The following is a 20,617-nucleotide window of genomic DNA, read 5'->3' on the forward strand; positions in this document are numbered from 1 at the left end:
AATGAGATACATTGTCAAACATTCATGCATGGCGAGAATACTAGCTGCAATATGAGATTCGAAATCACTGTATTACTTCAATATGATATCCTAGAGTTGGATGAAATGAACGAAACGTTTATAAAAATGCTCTTTTTCAATAAAATATGCAATTTATTAGAAGTAGGCTATCAATCCCTTAAGCCATTGCCTACCTTTAGGCGTTATTCGCGGTTTGGAGGATTTTAATCCTCCAACTGACATGATCAATGTTACCCCAATTCAACAAAATAAAAAATTAGATTAAAAAGTATATTTAAACATGTTTAAAAGTTTTACAATACTTTTTCGAGTAGCTTAACACATAATCAGAGGGTCAGTACTTGTTTTAAAAATATAAAACATAACATTTGCTTTAACAAGAGAATTATTCAAGAAAGATCGAAAATTCTGAGCAATGTTACCCCGGATTACGGTATTTCAAAATCTAAATTATCTAGAAATATGGTGTCTTCGGCAAAGTTACTTGGGATATCAAGGGCCTTCGCGAGGTCATCTGAGAAATTCAGATTTCAACCGATAGGCGGCGCTAGTGAGCATGTAATTTTTCTATCCCATATAACTCAGGATCCTGAGTACTTAGAAAGATGGTGTCTTCGGCAAAGTTGTTTGGTTGGTTAAGCACTAACTGATGGAGAGCCGTTTGGTTTGAAACTCCACATCTAGGTGGCGCTAGTGGGCATTGAAATTTTATAACTCATACATCTCAGGACCCTGATTACTTAGAAAGATGGTGTCTTCTGCAAAGTTGTTTAGTAACTGATGAAGACAAGTATGATGTGGAATTCCACATCCAGGTGGCGCAAGTGAGTACTCAAATATTATAACTCATATATCTCGAGATCCTGATTACTTAGAAAGATGATGTCTTCAGCAAAGTTGTTTAGTAGATCGAACACTAATTGATGGAAAGCCTTATTATTTGAAACTCCACATCTAGGTAGCGCTAGTGGGTATTCAAATTTTATAACTCATGTGTCTCAGGGACCCTGATTACTTAGAAAGATGGTGTCTTCTGAAAAGTTGTTTAGTATATGAAACACTAATTAATGAAGACAAATATGACATGCAATTTCACATCCAGGTGGAACTAGTGAGCATTCCCATTTTGTACCTCATATATGTCAAGATCCTGATTACTTAGAAAGATGATGTCTTCGACATTGTTGTTTGGTGGATAAAAGATGGATGTACTTATCCCGTGACATTGACAACCTTAGGATGGAATATATTGAAATACGACGGTCAGATATTAAATATTTTACTAAGCGCTTTAACTTCATGTAAAATTAATCAATCAAGTGCAAATTTAAACAAATTATAATCAACTAGTTGTGTAATTTTCAAATTTTGAAAACATTCGGAAGTATAAAAATTTACAGCTCGTTGATTTTTTTCTAGATGAATAATAACACGTTCATGCTTTTGCAAATTTATAACTACAGTAGACGTTCGCTCGGTGCAAACGGTTTAACTGCAATGCTTTTTAACTGCAAGTCCGCTAAGTGCAACAATTTTGCAACAATCGCACCGCTCTCTGTCAAAAACAAAACGTCAACAGAGTTGCGATGTTTTTCTGATGCACTACAGCTGCATTGCGATGTTTTTGAGTGCATTCTGGCTGCGTCCAACAGCAATTGACAACTGTTTGACAGCTGTCAGTCGTTGCAGTTAGCGAATTTCATTCGATAACTGAAACGTAAACGTGTTGCACTTATCGAACGTCTACTGTAGCGTCTTCTGGTGGCAGAAGCACGAATCAAATGGTCAATCAACAGAAAACCCTTCATCTACCAACCAACCTTGCCAAAGATATCAACTTCCTAGGTAATCAGACTCGGAGATATATAAGATATAAAATTTGCATACTCATTAGCACCACTTACTGGTGAAATATTGATTTCAACGACCCATCAACCAAATGCACTTAACCTATTTGACAACTTTGCCGAAACCACCATCTCTCTTCTAGTAACCAGGATCCTGAGAACTATTGCATATCCATTTTTTATGTTCACTAGCGTCATCTAGTGGTGAAATTAAGATTCAAACGGACAACTATCTGTAAGTTTTCGATCTTTTAGAAGGTCGGCACGAGAGGTAACTTTTCCTCCATTTGGTCTTTGATCTACCAAACAACTTTGCCGAAGACACCATCTTTCTGAGTAAAGTGGAGCTTCGTGGCCGTTCGGTTAGCGTTACCAAGCGTGTAACCGCACCATGCTATCCACGAGTGCATGTAATGTATGTCGTGTCCATGGTCTAGTGTTAAGTTCTGTTCAGTCTGTACAGCCTCTGGCTGAAGACGGTGTACAGCCTCTGGCTGAAGACGGTGTTCACTAGCGCAACTGTCACTTATCTATAAGCCCTTGATATACCAAACATCTTTGCCGAAGACACTATCTTTCTAAGTAATAAGAATCCAGAGATACATAATATATAATATTTACGTTGTCACTAGCGCCGCCAAGTGATGAAGTTTCAAGTTAAACTGCGAATCATCCGTAAGTACTTGACCTACCAAACAACTTTGTCGAAGACACCATCTTTCTAAGTTATCAGGTTCCCGAGATACATAGGATATAAAGTTTATTTGCTCAATAGCGCCGCCTAGCGGTGGAATTTCCAATTAAACGGCCAATAATCTGTAAGCCGTTTCCCTACCAAACAACTTTGCCGAAGACATCATCTTTCTAAGACATCAGGATCCTGAGATATAAGATATAACATGAAATTGCTCACTAGCGCCGCCTAGTGGTGAAATTTCAAATTAAACTGCGAATCATCCGTAAGTCCATGACCTACCAAACAACTTTGTCAAAGACACCATCTTTCTAAGTAATCAGGATCCCGAGATACATAGATTATAAAGTTTATTTGCTCACTAGCGCCGCCTAGTGGTGGAATTTCCAAATAAACGGCCAATAATCTGTAAGCCGTTGACCTACCAAACAACTTTGCCGAAGACACCATCTTTCATCTTTAATCTCAGACATCAGGATCCTGAGATATAAGATATAACATGATATTGCTCACTAGCGCCGCCTAGTGGACGTATTACGAATCAACTTTGTCAGCATCAAGTAGCCCATGAAATTTACAACAACTTTGCCAAAGACAGTCCACCTCTAAACAATCAGGATCCTTAGATATTTCAGAATGTATGGGTGTTGTACAAAGTACAACGCGCGACTGCTCGCGTTACAAAAATTGGCGCGAGTACTGAAATGTTAAATCCCCTGAAAGTCACCTGAAGCCCCTTGTTACCTCCCTGATGTCTATTCTAGGTATTCATGAAGGGATCAACTATCCTGATCTCCTGTCACTCAGTCACAAGGACATTTTCGGATATCCGTTTAGACGAAATCACAACCAGTGTGCGCAGAACTTACTTTTATCTAATACCGTGTATATATTTATAATATGTATAATATTGTATTACTTAAAACTAAAAAAAACTGTATGTCCTTAAATCGACTTCGAACAAAATCATCATGTTTCTTCTTCATCTCTCTTCACCGCCAGTTATCATCTTCATTATCGTGAAGTTCTTATTCATCATCGTCCGTCATTCAAGCTGCGTGTTATTGCCTGCTGCTGCTACTACTGTTGTTGCCAGTTTTACTGATTCATAATCATTATTACTTCACTCATGTTCATCGCCCATCCGGGTGATCCTTTTCTCGCTCTCGAATTTTCTTCGCAAGCCGCCCAACTATGCTTGGTTTGGTTTGCTTCTGGTTGGGTTGCTTTTGAGTGGCGCACATGTTTGTTTTCGTTTGCTTATCTCTTAATGGTTTGAAATTGCAATCTCAGAACCGAATTGGAAAATGGGTTGAAAAAAACAAGAGAATGGTGGTGTTTTTGAAACGAACGAAAGTCAGGTAAGAATTTATACGATATGTACATCCAAAAAAGAAATAAGTGATGAAGGCGTAGGGATGTGGGGGCATACGGGGGTAATCACGATGAATGAGGAGATGTTTTTGTGAGGGGGGAACGGGGGGTTAACTAAACTCTACCAACTAAAAGCTATATATGTAGAAGAGAAAAAAATATCGTTCTGTTTCGGTTTTTGTGTGTTTTACAAGTTTCTTTTATTTCTTTCTTTGCAGAATATACACATTTATATTTAGTTTAGATCAACTTCTCTTTGTCCTGGTTTCTCGTGTTTTTGTTTTGTTTTCGTATCTACAGCAGAGTTTGGAAACTTAAATCGGATAACAACAATCATCTGTTCATCTTTCTTTATTATAGATTTTTAACACCTTCTGGTTTGTTTTCCGTGTGTAAATTTTTCGCTACACAGTCGGCACGAGGGGGCGCACGTTTCGCTTGACAGCTTGGGCCGAATAGGGGGTGAATTGTCCTAAATTTGGATCGCGAAACGCGCGCAACACTGCCCCGTGGTTGCCAGTCCGACGGTTTTCGTTCATCAACATCAAAGCTTTCTGCAACACCACTGTGTCCGCCATTTGTCTGTGTGTGTGTTACTTGAGTGAGTGTTTTTCGAGTGAGGAATTTTCAGAGGAAAAATAATTTGGAAAGAGGTGAAATCTAATCGGTCATTGACGTCAGCGGCGCCGTTGGATGGGGGGCCTGCCCCCACTGGGCCGGCGCCGGTGTTCGTGATTTTGTTTTGTTATGCTTTTTGTTTAGATTGTGAAAGTGATTTCTTTTGGGTTGCTTTGATTTCTGTTTTCTTCCAGTTACTTTTCTCTATTTACATGCTCAACTGTCATCCAGGTGATGTTTGTTTTGTGTTTCCGTTTAAAAGTGTTGGTGTGGTTGTGTGTACTTTAGTTTCGCTTTTCTTTATTTACTTTACTGTGTCTGTGTGAGGGGTGTGTGTAAAATTATGCTAAACTTTTCACTATTAAGCTTCCGACGTTCTAAAAATAAATAAATAAAAATAATGTTAACAAAAAAGAAATAAATGTATATGAATATATATTTTTTGTAACTCTAAGATTGTGTGTCTATGTGTAAAATAATTATTTCCTAGGGACATATATAGTTATATGTGTAAATGGTACAAGATTTCCTCTTACTCTGTCGTCTTCCATCTCCTGTGTCTCACCTTAACTCGTAATATATTGGTTTTGCTTACAGATTAGGGAAAAATGTAATAAACAAGACGTGGGTTGTTGAAATTGTTTCTTGTATTAGCTAATGCAACAGAGATGATAAACGGCAAAGGCTCGAAAGCTTTTTCCAGTTTAAAAAAAATAATAATGTGTAATCTTAGGTATAAATGGCCTTTAAATAAGGTAAAAATAGTACACGATCCTATCAGCGGCACACGTTCGAAACTAACCTCCCGTAATAAGAAAAAAAAAATCAAAACCACAAACGGTACCGCTGTAAACAGACGCATCTAGTCGCCGTTTTTTCACTTCGTTTGCCGTAACTTATCATAATGAGAAAGACGCTGTAGTGATTTTTTAATAATTGATATCGTAACATTGAATAAGAAATGTTTGCCTTGTGAATTGCTATAGCATTTTGATTAGTTGGCTGAACTGTTGAACCATATGAGTTTATTTACTAACAAAACAAAAAAAATCTAGACAAAGCACTGTGATGGAGAGGGAGAAAAAGCTTCTTCTGAGTGTATTGTGTTAGAGTGCCGTGTAAGTCCTCTTCATCGGTAACCAAAAAAAAATACTGAAATTGCCTCTCTTTCTGTTGTGTGTCCGTTCTTTTCCGTTCCTGCTCTTCTAGCTCTTCCCATCCATTGTTTCAGATCACCACAACTACCTTACGTCTGTCTATTCGGCATTTTCCGAATGAAACGATCAGAAATGACAATGAGGCAGTCATGTTCGATCGTTTCATTTGTGAATGAATGCAAACAGAACTGTTCATTCCTCAGCAGGCACACGCTCGCAAAAATCGTCTTATCGTTCTTAGATTTGCCATATGTACGCCTCTTACTACAATATGTATGATTATCCTCTAAATGTTAATTTTGAGTTGTATTAAAACGTTACGGGGTTACTTACGGGGAGCCGAATTTCTACGGATCGAAAAAAAAAACATATCGAAAATTTATTCGTTCATTTTAAAACACACGCGTATGTTCTTCTGAATCACTTTGCTACGCGCTTTTTTCCAAACACACAATACAGCCGATTAGAGTTTGCTATTGTTTGCCACGCTGCCGCGCTTCACACGCACACATACAGCGCTGGAACGAGTTCGTATTGGTTTTCTTCGTCCTCACACAACACCGATGTTGTGAAAATTGCTTGTTTTCGCGTTCGCATCGCAGTTGGCCTTGCAGCCGTCTCGTTGTCACGCAGGGAATGGATAGAGCCTGCTTCGATCGTGGATTTGTGTGCGTGTGGATGCGAATTCCGAAACTAGGTTTTGGACAATGCTTGCGTATTAAGATAGCTTCCGCTTCGAAAAAAGTGTTTCAGTATTGGAGGGATATCGAAAAGTTGTTTGATTTGGAGGCGTGGGTGTGTATGTGTATATCAGTTTTCGCTTCGTAGAACAATGTATCATTGTTGTTGGTTAGTTATTTGTTTCAAGCAGTTTTTTTTTCTGTCAAAGCGTAACAAGAAGGAGGAAAGTTTTCTTTTTTTCGTCGTTTCTTAATATCGAAAAATCATTGCTTACATAAAAACTCACACCTATATAGGTTCGTTAGTTGATGTTCTATGATGTCTGCCGCCTTAACTGGATATTACTCGACTTAAAACACACACAATTGTGATAATCAGTTGGTTTTAAATAGCAATAATGCCCCTACTTCGAGAAAAAAAAATCTGCAAAAGTTTACGACGTGTACAATATTACCCACAAAGGTTAATTACGGTTCATATGATCTTCTATAATTTCATACTTTTGTACATATAAATAGGCAAAAAATTTAGTCTTTTATTTCGCGGATTTACCCCCACTCTGTCACGCCGCCACTGACTGGCAGTAGGCGCTCGCCGCGGGGTTCACTATAATAGTTGACGTTTGCTGCTGTCAATTCGAAAAAAAAATCCTCATTTTCGTTTGTCTCATTCATCGAACTGCATGTGTGTTTGTGTATTGCAAATGTCAGAAAAAAATGAATAATAATAATAATAGTACATTGTTTTGTTTACCTTTCAACCGAAAACAACACCACTTTGATAGAGAGAGATCGCTTTGCTTTAATTTCTTGGAATAATGTCAACTGAATGATACAAGTTTTGCTTCGTCGATTGTCAATTGATGGATCCGCGCTGGTGTTGCTGTCAGTTGACGGCATTTCTTCTCCGGATTGCTTCGATTGTTTTGCCTTCCCCCGCTTCGACAATGAATGTTTCTTCGCCGCTAGGGTATGGCTGTTTGGTTTCTTCAGTCATATATTCGCAATTTTTTATTGTTATTGCCATGTTTTTTTAAGTTGTTTACATTCAATATCGCGTTTTCCTACGTCGATTGGTTGTTTTTGTTTATAAAGAGACACTGAAAATCTTTGGAATACGTCCTTGTTTCGGTTGTTTCAGTTTAGAGGTTAGGATCCGCTTTCAGAGGGAAATACACAAAATACACACACAGCTAGGAAGAAGCTCCCGTGGAAGTGGGACAGCGGCCGGTTATTCCGGGCTCGGTTGAAGGTGGTTTACCGCGGGAGATCATTGTTTTGGGTTCGGGTTTCGCCATTTTTATTCTAGTGTTTTGTTCTTACGTACAATTAGCTTTTGTTGTTTGAAAAAGTCTGTTATTCAGCTGAACCAAGGTTTGTTGGGCGAAAAAAATCTACGCAGCGTGACAACCGTGATCTTTTGTAACGTTCGCGGACATTTTGTTTCTCTTTACCGCAGGTGACAGCCACTGTCAGACGGTGCTGTCAAAGTTTGCCCGGTTCAATCGCATCGAAACGCTTGGTGCTTGGAAAAGTGTGGAAGAAAATGCATTTTTATTTGATTTTTCATTGTGCCTTTTCGTTCTCCTAGAGGTGCTAAACTGAGCGACAAGATATGATGGCAACACTGTCGTATTGAATGGTAGGAGAATCGAAATTTGTCTAGATGTTTAATTGAATTTTGTCCGAGTACTCAGGTTAATCTCGATCTCTAATGCAAACGAAATTTATCTGATATCTTCGATGACTTTTGAACGACTTCCATACATTGATTTGAACGATTTTAATCAACGATTCAGATGAGTTGCATTTGCCGATTCAAACGATTTTCATTTGACCATTTGGATGAGTTTCACCTGACAGCTCGGACAACTTTCATTTGCAGATTCAGGCGACTTTGTTTGACAATTTAGACAACTTCCGCCTGTCATTCAGTCAAACCTTGCTTGAGATTCAGACATAGCTTCGTTTGAAATTCAGGCGAAGTTTGTCCGAGATGCAGATGAATTTTGTTTGAGATTCATGCAAATCTCGCCAAAGGTACGAAGGAATCTCGTTTCAGATCTTTCTCTACCACAATCATACAGAATTTTGACAAAGCACTTCACAAAGTTACATAAGTTGGTATCTTCTTCATATTTTAAAATTTACAAAAACTTTCCCGAAAAAAAGCAGTGAGAGGAGTCTTTCGATTGCAATTCTGTTTAACTGAACTGCAGAATTCCTCTGCTGCATACTGCAGTGATGTCAGTTTTATATTTTATATTTCTTTTCAAGATAGTGAATATTTTTCCTGCTCAGCCAATGAAGACCTGTTGACAGATCTCCTGAAATTTCCAGTAAAAAAAATCATGTTTATTCACACATTTTGGCAGAATTTTAGAAATTCAAATGTACACGTGGCAACAATCAGTGCTACCAGACCTGGCGAAATCGAAAAAAAATCTTTCCCAGGCGACTAGATTGGTTTCAAAACAACAGAACACAACCGCTTAAACTACACTTAAAATTCAAATTGCAAACATTTCTCAAAAAATAATAGTAATAATTTAAAAAGAACAATAACAACAGAAAAACCCGTTTATCACAGAGTAGGAAGCGCTTACGCCAGTTTTTTGCGTTTCGTTTTCCTTTGTCACGTATTTATGGAACCGTCTTTTCGTGTGGGAACAGTTCCGGCGGCGGAGGTCCGCGCACTCCTCACTGAAGCCACCATTAGGAGAGCGCCGAGCGAGAGTACAGGGCGGAGGGAGAACAAGTGTTGCCAGTATCACAGAACAAAACTCATTGCAGCTTGGCTTGGCGGTTGGTTGGTTGGTTGGTTGATTGTTGCTCCCGAAAAGTTTCGAGACAGTTGCTTAACCCAAAAATAAAACATACACGGAAAAATTTCCGCTGGCGAAAATTCCGTAAACGTAAACGAGAAACAAAATCTTGCTGATGTGGGAATTTCTAGCACACGACCAATGGGACCAATCGGGGGAGATCCGAACCGGGTTCGGTTTTTCTGAAATGTATCACAATTTTTGCTTGTTGTCACATTTGATTGTTTTTATACGGAAAAAAATGTAAACATTCCGAACAAACCCCTTAGTTCACACTTGCGCACACGTAACGTGTGTCCGTTTGCCGTTAAAAGTTACGTAAAATTTTAACTTACATTGCCAGGTTGTCTCCACTTGTGTTCAAATGTTAGCGTCACTTCGACGAGAGCGGTTCTCTTTTAGTTTAGGTTTCGTCGTCTACTTGAGTTTTTACTTTTACTTATAATACGTTTTTTGCTTGCTTACGCTTTTTTTTACTGCTTACCATGGAAAACACGTCAAAGATTAGGGTTTACACATACGTCTATCGATTGGATTTGCTTTGCTTATTTTTTCTTCGCTCCCTTCGCGGTTTCCTCTTGCGCCTAATTAATCGATAAGTGTTTTTTGTTTACTTTATTTTAATGGTTGTTTTGCTTTCGCTTTCAATGTAGAGTTAAATGTAGTATTTTTTTGTATTTTTCTTCATTTTAATCTTTAACATTATTGGCAGTGGTTTTATTCGCATTTATCTTTCATTTTGTTTCGCTTCACACTAAAAAGTTCACATTTTAGCGCACGCACCATCGCGCACACCCTGACGCTTTTGATGTTTTTGGTTGTTGTCGTTTTTCGATTGTGATGTTACGTTGTTTTACAGCGGCACGTGGTGGTTCCGTGCCGCAAGGCGGGTGTGAGTGTGTGTGCGTTTCACGAGTTGTCAAGAATGTGTCGACACCGAAGCAGAGCACGCTTTGATATGACGGTCAGTTCTTTGTTTACGTTTAAAATTCCCCCTCGGGGGAATGTTGCCGTTTACCCTCTTGGGGGGAAAAACGTTGTCATTTGCTGTTGTATGTTTCCATCATTTTGCGTGTTGGTATTTTTTTTGTATCATTAAAAACTAAATCAGCCTTTAAAAGTCTTGTTGCATTTTTTTTTTTATTAATTACGGATGTTGTTTTTACGATATTTTTCACTCAATTTTTCAACATTTTTCCGCTTGTTTCAAGTAATTCGATAAAGAGATAGACAATCATCATTCAATAGCCAATTGGTTCGGGTTTTCTCTGTTCTTTGCTGTTCGGTTCCGTAGCGCGCACGATCTTGGGTTCGGATGGTGTGGAATGGAATCGTTCGACTGTCGACTTGGATGTTTGCCAACACTGCCAGATGTTGGATTGTTTTGAATTTACGTTTGTGTGTGTGTTCACTTCTGTTCTGCCGTTCTTAGTTTGTGTCTGTGTGTAAGGGAAAGGGGGAGACTGGAGAAAAAACCGTTCAGCACGGTACAACATTTAGCGCACTTGTGTTTCATATAATAGGCATAGTTCAAAAAATCAACAAAAAAGAATAGTTCGAACAACAGCGATGCGTTTTAGTACGATTTACTTTTCCATGAAAAATATTTTTTACAGTGTGTATTTGTAACAGTTTCAAAAAATCACATGCAGTTGCAACTTGAAGCTTTGTAAACTTGGTTTTCACGTTTCGATGAGTAAAATCAGTTTCCAACGATTACGTGGGGCTCAAATACAGAAAATATAAACTGTCTAACAACGTGCAGGAGAAATTTGATTTTGGGTTGGTTTTCTTAGAGTCACACTATTGTTTTGCCTTTAGTACTTATAGTAGTAGTAGTTGTGGTTTTGTCGGTACAAAAATACGCTTCTCTTTCCGCTACGTTGCCATTGTTTGCCGGATATCAGTGTTTATATTTTAGTGTGTAGTGCGTTTCTTGCGCAATTATGCTCCGTTTCAAACCTGCCTCTGCTTCTGTACATTTTATCGGATATCGGACTGCGACTTTTCCACTTACGCCGGCTGAGAATATAAATAGCTAACATTATTACACTCAATAGAACCTACAAACTATCTCTTTACGAATTGATGTCCACAATTTTTTCGCATTTTTCTGTCATTTTCTGTCTTTATTCCCATATACAAACACGCACACTTGCTTGAACCTTTTTCGCTAAAATATATCACGTTTATCTCATAATATGTACAACAGAGCACGCGCGCGCACTCGTCTCACCAACACATCATACACAACGTATACGCACTCGCATGATACGCGCCAACACGCGCACTAACTCGCTCTCACTAAACCATTCAAACGCCTAGCGCGCAGCTCGCCCGCCACGCTCGCATCAGACCACCGGCTGCTGCGATTGCTGTAGCCGGTGCTGATGGTTGCTGCTGTGATGGTGCTGCTGCTGCTGCTGCTGATGTTGTTGCTGTTGCTGCTGGTGGTGGTTCGCATTCGCAACCGCAAGAGGCGCTGCTAGCGCCGTTGGCTGCGAATGCGGTGAAAGGGATGACGCCGACGCTGCCGGCGGAGGCTTGCTGCGCGACTTGGACGATCAGTCCCCGAAGCGGCTGCAGGCTTTCTTCCACTTGCACTGGGTGCACCACTGCTCCTTGTGGTCCATGCCGTACACTTTGCGGCACTTTTTGTTCTCGCCCCGCGTCCGGCGGTTCGGCGATAGGGGCGACCGGTTGCTGCCGGCCGAGCCGGGGCTGGAGCCGGGCGTCACGAAAGGACCGGCACCGTTCAGCGATTGCACCTGGCCGGCACCGGTGGCGGACGCAGCACCACCGAGAAGCGCGGACTGCGCGTGGTAGTTGGTGCCGCCGGGCGACAGCTGGATCTGGCTGAGCTGCTGCTGTTGCTGGTAGTGATGTTGTTGAGCGATTTGGCTTGAGTAGTTTGGCGACGGGTACGGGTAGGACGGGCGGGGCGACAGACGGACGTGCTTCTGGGGAGAGGTCTGCGGAACAGATGGAGACATTCGAGTTAGAACTAATTACGACCTTCCGAGCTATCGGAGCTTACTCACCGGACTGACTTGCGACCAGGTGTAGTTGTGGTGTATCAGCGGCGAAGTGTTGCTGTGTGCGAGGACGGCCGCGCTGCTGCCGCCGTTACTGCTGCCGCCACTGCTGCTGCTACTGCCGTTGCTTCCCGGGCCTTGCTGGCTGATGGCATTGTTGTTGCTGCTGCCCGTGCTGTTGTTGTTGTTATTCAGACCGTGCTGCTGTTGCTGCTGCTGATGGTGGAGATGGAGCTGGGCGGCCTGGTGCCCTGGCAGTGGCGGTTTGATGGCGGCTCCGAGCTGTTGCTGGTGTTGCTGAAGCTGCTGACCGTAGTGCTGCTGCAGATGGGGATGCTGCTGTAGGGCGGACTGCTGTTGCTGGGAGGACATCGAGAGCAGTCCCTGCCGGTAGGTACCAACCAGCTGCCGTTGGTACTCCGGATCTTCGTGCGGGGGTCGAGCCATGTCGCGGTGGCTCAGAGTCGGTGGCGATGGTGGATGGGGCGCACTAAGGCCACTGTCACTTTCATCCTCAATTTCGGTGAAGAAGAAATCCTCCTCGTCGCTGTCCTCGTCCGGCTTGCGGGGACTGTTGGGGAAGTGAGAGAAGGTTGAAGTTTAGATTAGCGGAAGCTGCTTAAGTGGGTGAATATAATATGTACATGAATACATGGAAATCAATGGGAACGGGACATTTGGCATAAAGTCATTTGGCATAATGACCATTTGGCATAATCGAAATGCACCCTTCTATATTATGTCCAAACGATCGTTGTGTCAAATGTCTTTATGCCAAGTGACCTCAAGCCAAACGGCCATATGGCCAATAGTTCTAGCTCTGCAGAAAAGGATCTGATAATCAACTCTGTGTAAGAGGACATCTATATGAGGCCGTTCATAAACCACGTAGACTGTGGGGAGGAGGAGTGTGGCCAAAGTCTACGCTCCATATAAATTTTTAAAATTTTGTATAGACAAAAGTCTACGAGTTTGAGCTTTCGTCTAGAATTTCTTCTGAGGAATTTCTTAAAGTTCCTCGAAGAATTTCACTTGAAGATTCCCTTAGGTTTCCTTCGGAGTTTCTCCCAGAGATTTTTAGAATTTATCCTGTACTTTTTCCCAAAATTTCGTTACGATTCAGAGTTCCATATGAGATTTCTACAGAAGTTATTGTGAATATTTCTCATAAAGTTCTGCCATGGATTTCTTTCCGTGGTATTTGCAAGCTTTTCTTCGTAGTGGTTTCCGGGACTTTTTGCTGTGATCGTCCTGCTATTTTTCTCAGAGATTTTTCCAGTATTACTCCAGATTCTTGTTCCCAGAATCCCTGCCTAAAATTGTCCCGAGATCCTTCTGGGAGATTCTAATAAATACTTCGGGAGTTCTTGCTCGATTTCTCCACGAGTTTTTCTCGGAATACGCTTGAACCTTTCTAGGGTCATTCAGACATTCTAGGACTTTCATTTGATTGTTTCATAGATTTATTGGGTTTAAAACTCTATCAGATGCCTTTTAGAAGGTTCAAGAGTCATTTCAGAGAAATTCAGAAACTTCCAGAGCCGTACCAAAAACCCTGTAAACCATCACGAAGCCTTCTGCAATCCCGTGAAACTACCCTGAAATACCCTGGATCCACCAGACTCGCTTAATTGCCCCCGAGACCCCATCGAACCCTCTGAAACCCCCTAAGACTACCTGATAATCCCTAAAGTTACCTAACCGGGCATGAAACCCCCGTAACATCCCTCAAATTCCCTGAAACCTGCAGAAACTCCCCGAAATCCCCTGGAGCTCCGTAAAACATCCCTGAGACCCCATGGAATTCCCCTGAGTCCCCTGAAACGCCGTGAGCTTCTTGATACGATAAACTACAAAAGATGTTCAACAGAAGTATCGCAAAAAATCCCGGGAAAACTATAGGAAAGTTTCCCTTGAAAACCTAAGACAAACCACAAAGAGAAATCCTCGAAGGATGTTTGAGAGAATTTTGGCTGGGTTTTCGGAAGGAATCCCGGGAAGTACTCCGACAGAAATCCTAGCAGGAACTCTGGTAGAAATCCCAGGAACAACTCTCAGAAATCCCGAAAGGAACACGGGAAAATCTCGGAAGGGGTTCTGGAAGCAAATTTTAGAAAAAAAAACCCTGGATGGAATCTGCTGGAAAAAAATCTAGAAAGGAACTCTAACAAACCTCCAGAAATTGATAGCAGATTTTCTGGAGAAATCACAGCAATAAATCAGCGGGAACTGCGAAAGCATTCGAAGATGGAATTGCGGTTGAAATCCAAGGGGATATCTAAGTATCTAGTATGTATCTAGTAAGGAATTTAAAAGAGAATTCTGTATACAATTTAGGGAGAAATGCTTGGAGGAATTTTTCGAATGATTTCTGAAGCATAAACCAATTTCGGAAAGAAATCCTAATAACTGAAAGAGTTCATTAGATCACAAGTTTTCTTCCGTTATCACCTGTTTTTATACGAAATTGCTGATATTTCATCTCAAATTCCGAATTTCCTTAGGACTTTCATCGGAATCTCATCATTACACCAGTAGCAACCTCTACGGCTAGCTACTCAAATCTTGTAGTAGGGTATGAGTACCTTTCTTCAGCCTATGCCCCCATATTCATCCTATTCCAAAAACAGACTATTCCATGCCCCAAATGTTTCCGTTCTTTTTGTAACCATGCATGCTCACTTCTAACAAAAAAAGGTCCATTTCGGAAACCTGAGGTCCATTTAGACCCCAAATTTATTTTTCTTTCATGATCCAGTGTCTTCAGCAAATAGGTCAAGGACTTGCAGATGCTGGACCATTTGATTCGGAACTTCACACATAGGTGGCTCTAGTAAGCATGTACGTATTAAATATTTGATCGCATATAATTCGAGATCCCGACCACACAGAAATTGAATGTTTTCGGCAAAGTTGTTTACGGGGTCAAGTGTTGACTAATGATGGGGTTGTTTAAAAACTCCACACATAAATGGCGCTACTGAGCGTGCAAATTTAATATTTCTTATATCTCAGAATCCTAATCATATAGAAAGATGGTATTTTCGACAAAGTTGTTGGGTAGGTCCAAGACTTACAAATGATATGCCGTTTGCTTAGGAACTCCAAGTATAGATGGGGTTATTGGGCATGCATATTTTTATGTATCGTTGGATTCTGATTGCTTCGAAACATGGAGTCTTCAGCAAAGTTGTTGGGTAGATCAACGGCACAGACAAACAGACGTAACACATTGAACGATTTTCATGGAAATCCATCGCCCAGCTCACACTACCATCACCTGGTGGAAAAGTTGCACGAATCACTGTGTTGTGCCATATCGTCAACAGAAGGTGCTAGTGTGAAACGTCAAACGCATAGAAAAACGATGCGCGCGCCTCTGGTTGTGAAAGCCACAACTATGAAAATTTAAAATGATCGTTAAAAGCGTAGTCGATGGGAATTTCACAAGTGTTACGTCTGTTTGTCTGTGTCAACGGCTTACAGTTAAACCTGTACAGGCAACCTTAAATGATGGTCCATTTTGGATACTTGGGGCACATTTAGACCTCAAATTTGATCTTCTATATCTCTTGATACTGACATAGATCAGTGTCTTCATCAAAGTTGTTGGGTAGGTCAAGCACTTATAGATGATGGACAGTTGAATTTGGAACTTCACACATAGGTGACGCTAGTTGCCGTTTGATTCGGAACTCCACATGTAGGTGGCGCTACTGAGCATGCATATATTATATAACTTTAAAATATTGAATCTGCGGAAAAGTGGTTGTGTAGGCCAAGTACTTCCAAATGATGGACCGTTTATTTGGGAACTCCTCACAAAGATGGTGCGAGTAGGCATGCCAATTATAAATGTCTAATTCAAATTTTAATACTGATGATAAGCTGTTCAATTCGAAACATTATACATAGGTGCTTTAGTGAGCATGAGCATTTAGAGTTGTGGATTGGTAAATGAAGCGATAGGGACATTAAATTTCATTTGATTTGGTTCACATAACATAAGATATAGTAGTTTAATGAATGGTAGTGAAATTAGGAGTATTTCACTAGAAATACTTCAGCTTCGTGTAGTCAACCAATCAAGCTAAAAATTTTATCACTCATAGCAAACTAATTGAGGAACTAGCAGTCCAAAACTAGAGAATTTTTGGTGCACTTATAGCTTGTTGAATATTTTCTGGTTAATAATTAAAATTGGCATGCTTTTGCAAATTTGTAACTACAGTGGTTTTTTGATTTTGTCACGGTTCTATTTAATCACGCTCCATTATATCATTCTCGATTCTAGCACGATATTTTTTCATTTATATCACGTTATGATAATCAACAGAAATATTATTCAGAATATATGTACTCCAAACTAAACAGCACATATAAGTCTTCCCAGAAATGATATTCTGCAGATATGGTTCTGTGTATCACAAGTGGATCACAGGCTGTACGCCGGACTCGATTTTTTTTTGTCTCTAGAGCAAACTTATGTGTCTCTGACAGATTTTTGCCGCTGAATCCGAATCTGGGCTACGAAAGAAGAAAAAAGAAACTCTAACTAAACAGTAATTCAACTAAAAGCCCTTGATCTACTGAACAACTTTGCCGAAACAACCATCTTACTAAATAATCAGAGCCCTGAGATAAATGCAATTAAAGCTTTGAGTGCGCTCATAAATATAATATTAAATGTGTATACTGAGTAGCGCCACCTATGAGTTGAGTTCAGAATTAAATTTCACATCATCTGTAAGGCCTTGACTTATGTATCAAACAACTTTGTCGAACACATGATCTGTCTATGTCAAGACCAACAATTGAAAAGGCCGCATCAACATTTTGTAAACAAACATGTTTCTGTCGACTTGAGGCCTTTTGAACTCCACCCACACACTTCACCACCACTAACAGAAAGCGCAAACATCAAGCTTTCTGTTAATGGTGGTGAGATGCGTGAGTGGATCCCAGAAGGCCCTATGTCGACAGAAACGTGTTTGTTTACGCAATGCCTTTTCAATTGTTGGTCTTGATGTGATCAAGATCCTGAGACATATAAGATTTAAAATTTTCTTGCTCACTAGCGTCACCTATGCGTGAAGTTCCAATCGAACGGTCCATCATCTGTAAGTAATGGATCTAAACAACAACTTTCTCGACGGTGCTTTCTTTCCAAGTGACAAGAATCCTGTGATATATGCGATACAAATTTTAAAGCTCACTGGCACCTGGCACCTGGTGGAGGAATTTCGAATCAAACGGTCCAATATTAGGTAATTTGAAGTTTTTTTTTTGTAATTTTTCCTTTAGTTGATTATTTTTCATCTGAATTTGTTTCCAAAACGCCGATAGTCTGCAATTCTTGAACTATATAGCTGTTGAAATGGGTACCTTTCACCTCAGCTCGTGTAAATTTGTATTTGTACTCATGTGTTATTAAATTGATATTGACTAAAACTAATAAATAATAATAATAATAACAACACGGTCCAGTATCTGTAAGCGCATGACTTTCTGAACAACTTTGCCGAAGACGTCACGCTTCTGAAAACTCAAGATCATCAGATAATTTCGTTTGAAGACATTATATTACAAACGCCATCTAGTGGAGAAATTTCGAATTAAGCAATGGCATGCCAGACAGTGCTTGAATTACCGAACAAATATGCCGAAGACATAAATAAATAAAAAAACAAAGTATGCCATGAATTTAAGATCTGTTTTGCTTCAATAATATTATTAATAATAATAGATCTTGGTCTTGTTAATATGTATGAGAGATTAGATCGCTAATGGCGCTGTTGCCAATAAATTATTTTAATTGATTCCATACCTTAGATGTATTTATTCATTATTTTGGTGTACGTGTGTTGTAGCAAATATTTTGTTTTGGTCGTAAAAATTGATTTGACACTTCTAGTACCGGTACTAACGCTGTTAGGACGTGGCAAACTAGATGTTAGTCACACGAACAGCCGCGACATTGACATTCTGGTGATTATTTTTCTAATGTCTTGTTTGAAGGTATTGCAAAAATGGGATCAATATGTTACATCAAACCTGTTTGCCATAACTCCACTGTTGCCTGGGGTCCAAATGGATCGCAGGTATCCATTACAGGGTTAACTTTGTTTTCGATAGGATTAAAATGGGAGCACTTTGCTAAGGGCGGGTTCCGTTCCCCTAAATATTACTTTTATTCATACCGATTGCTTTGATTGTAGTATGTTCGAAAGTTGTAGTAAAGTAAATTCGTTTTTATTCATACGAATGTGTTACACAAGTAAGAGAATTTACTTGTTACACAAGTAAGAGTATTTACTACCAGAAATGTAGTGAACTCAAGTTTACTACTTTTTTATTCGTACCCTCCACTTCCCATAGTTGCTCTAGAGCACCACCGATTTTCGACGAACTCGAGGCAAACCAAGAGGTAAACGCAATTAGATCAATATGATGCAATAGTTTTTAGATTGTGGTTGTAATCTCATTAGGTAAACCCAACTGCCAGTTACTTGTTACAATAGTGAAACTATTGATAAACAATCAAAGAACTACTGATTTACAACTAAAAACTATATCGTTGATTTCGGAAAATTTGGTCACTTTGCAATGATATTTGCTCAAGCATTTTTTTCAGAAACGCTTCCTTCCCGAGCAGGAATGAATAACTGCCACATAACTGGAGCATACCAAAGTCAGGTATCATACCAAGACAAGGTATTGGTCGGTTATCCAGGTATTGAAAATAACTTACTTTGGTATTTTGTAGGTATTGATGAAATACCTCAACGAGTTATTGGTTTGGTGTTGAGGACTGTTTGAGGTATTATTCAGCTATGGAAAAATCGCTATTTGTATGGAAAAATCTCCGATTATTATTTAGGTATTGCCATACCTGATGTCATTATTCACACGTTATGCACAGAATACACACCAGTTATTATTTTAGGTATTTTACCTCTTATGCAGGGCTACTTAATACCTCATTCAGGTTGTGGGTATTCGGTTTTCCATACCTGAGTTAGTTATTCTTTAGCTATTTTCTCCTGCTCGGGTTGGAAAAGAAATAGTCGTTCAAAGTCGTGAGTAGGAAAGAGGTAATAATTATTATGTTATTTATGAAAGACACAAAATAACTGAGAAAAATTTAATAAAAATATATTTTATTATTTGAGTGATTATTGGATAACATAAAAATAACTGAATAATAACAAAATAAAAAGTAGCATGACATTCCAATGGCATATAATGCATTCAAAGATCACTTTATTTTTGATGAGTTATTTGAACATTTCTTTTTTTTCTGTCTGGGCAGGGAAGAATAACAAAAGAAGATCAAATTTCCCCATAAAAGTAGAACATAGATGAAGGGCATTTTGTGTGATTGGTTTGTTGTTCGAACAGGAGAAAATAGCTACACAATACTAAACTCAGGTATGCAAAACCCAATACATATAACCTGAATGCGGTAGTAAGGAGCCCTGCATAAGAGGTAAAAAACCTAACATAATAATTAGTGAGTATTCAACGAATACCACGTGAACAATGACATCAGGTATTGCAAAACTTCAATAATAACCGTCGATTTTTCCATACAAATGGTGATTTTTCCACAATTCTAGCATAACATGTGAAAACAGCCTATGTGCTTTTTGTAAACTAACATGTTTCGGTCGCTGTACGGCCAAACTGCATCCGCCCACGAACATCACCACCCTTAACAGATGGCCTGAAGATTGCTCTTTCTGATCAGGGTGTTGGTAGGCGTGAGTGGATCGTGTGGGCCCTACAGCGACCGAAACATGTTTGTTTACAAAAAGCACTTAGGCCCTTTCCACATGTTATGCTAGAATTGCATAATACCTCAAGCAGTCATTAATACCAAATCAATAACTCATTAGGGTATGTTTTGTCAACGTTGACTCAATACCAATACTTAACCCTTTATAAGGCAGTGGAAACTATATTGCCACCTTATACACATATTTTTTTTTCTGTTCGTTCAGAAAATGTTTACAACTTTTGTTTTTACCGATGGAGACATTAGGCCTTTGTGAACAATCATGATTTTTTTGAGTCATAACAAATTTAAATGGGCTTTTTTAGAACAAAATGTTTCTCCAAAAACTGCCATTTTTGAGTGCATAAGGGTTTATAAGCTCGAACTTCTGTTGTGGTGAGCGAATTTGAAAATCGAATGATGGGGAATGAAAGGCCTATGTTGCTTTTACTTGAGGACAACATTTCAACTTAATTGCTTCATTACTTTTAGAAACTCAGCCTTTTGAAAAAATGTACTATAATAAATGGGCATTAGCCTGGTACACGGTTTATATGGGAAAATACAAAAAATGAAAAAAACTCAAGTT

At 39.6% G+C, this 20,617-nt stretch overlaps 1 protein-coding gene across 2 annotated transcripts in view; it reads right to left on the reverse strand.

The window, feature by feature from the left end:
• Positions 1 to 3,427: 3,427 nt before the first annotated feature.
• Positions 3,428 to 20,617, reverse strand: part of LOC109419243 (zinc finger protein 395) — a 263,320-nt gene continuing 246,130 nt past the window's right edge. For both annotated transcript variants that reach the window (XM_029867709.2, XM_029867717.2), the window contains 2 exons: positions 12,258 to 12,822; positions 3,428 to 12,188 (listed from right to left, as the gene is read on the reverse strand). In XM_029867709.2, coding sequence (XP_029723569.2) covers positions 11,781 to 12,188; positions 12,258 to 12,822 — 973 coding nt within the window. In that variant the 3' untranslated portion in view covers positions 3,428 to 11,780. The remainder of the gene's footprint in view (positions 12,189 to 12,257; positions 12,823 to 20,617) is intronic.

The sequence above is a fragment of the Aedes albopictus genome, chromosome 3, assembly GCF_035046485.1.
Source record: "Aedes albopictus strain Foshan chromosome 3, AalbF5, whole genome shotgun sequence".
NCBI lineage: Eukaryota > Metazoa > Arthropoda > Insecta > Diptera > Culicidae > Aedes > Aedes albopictus.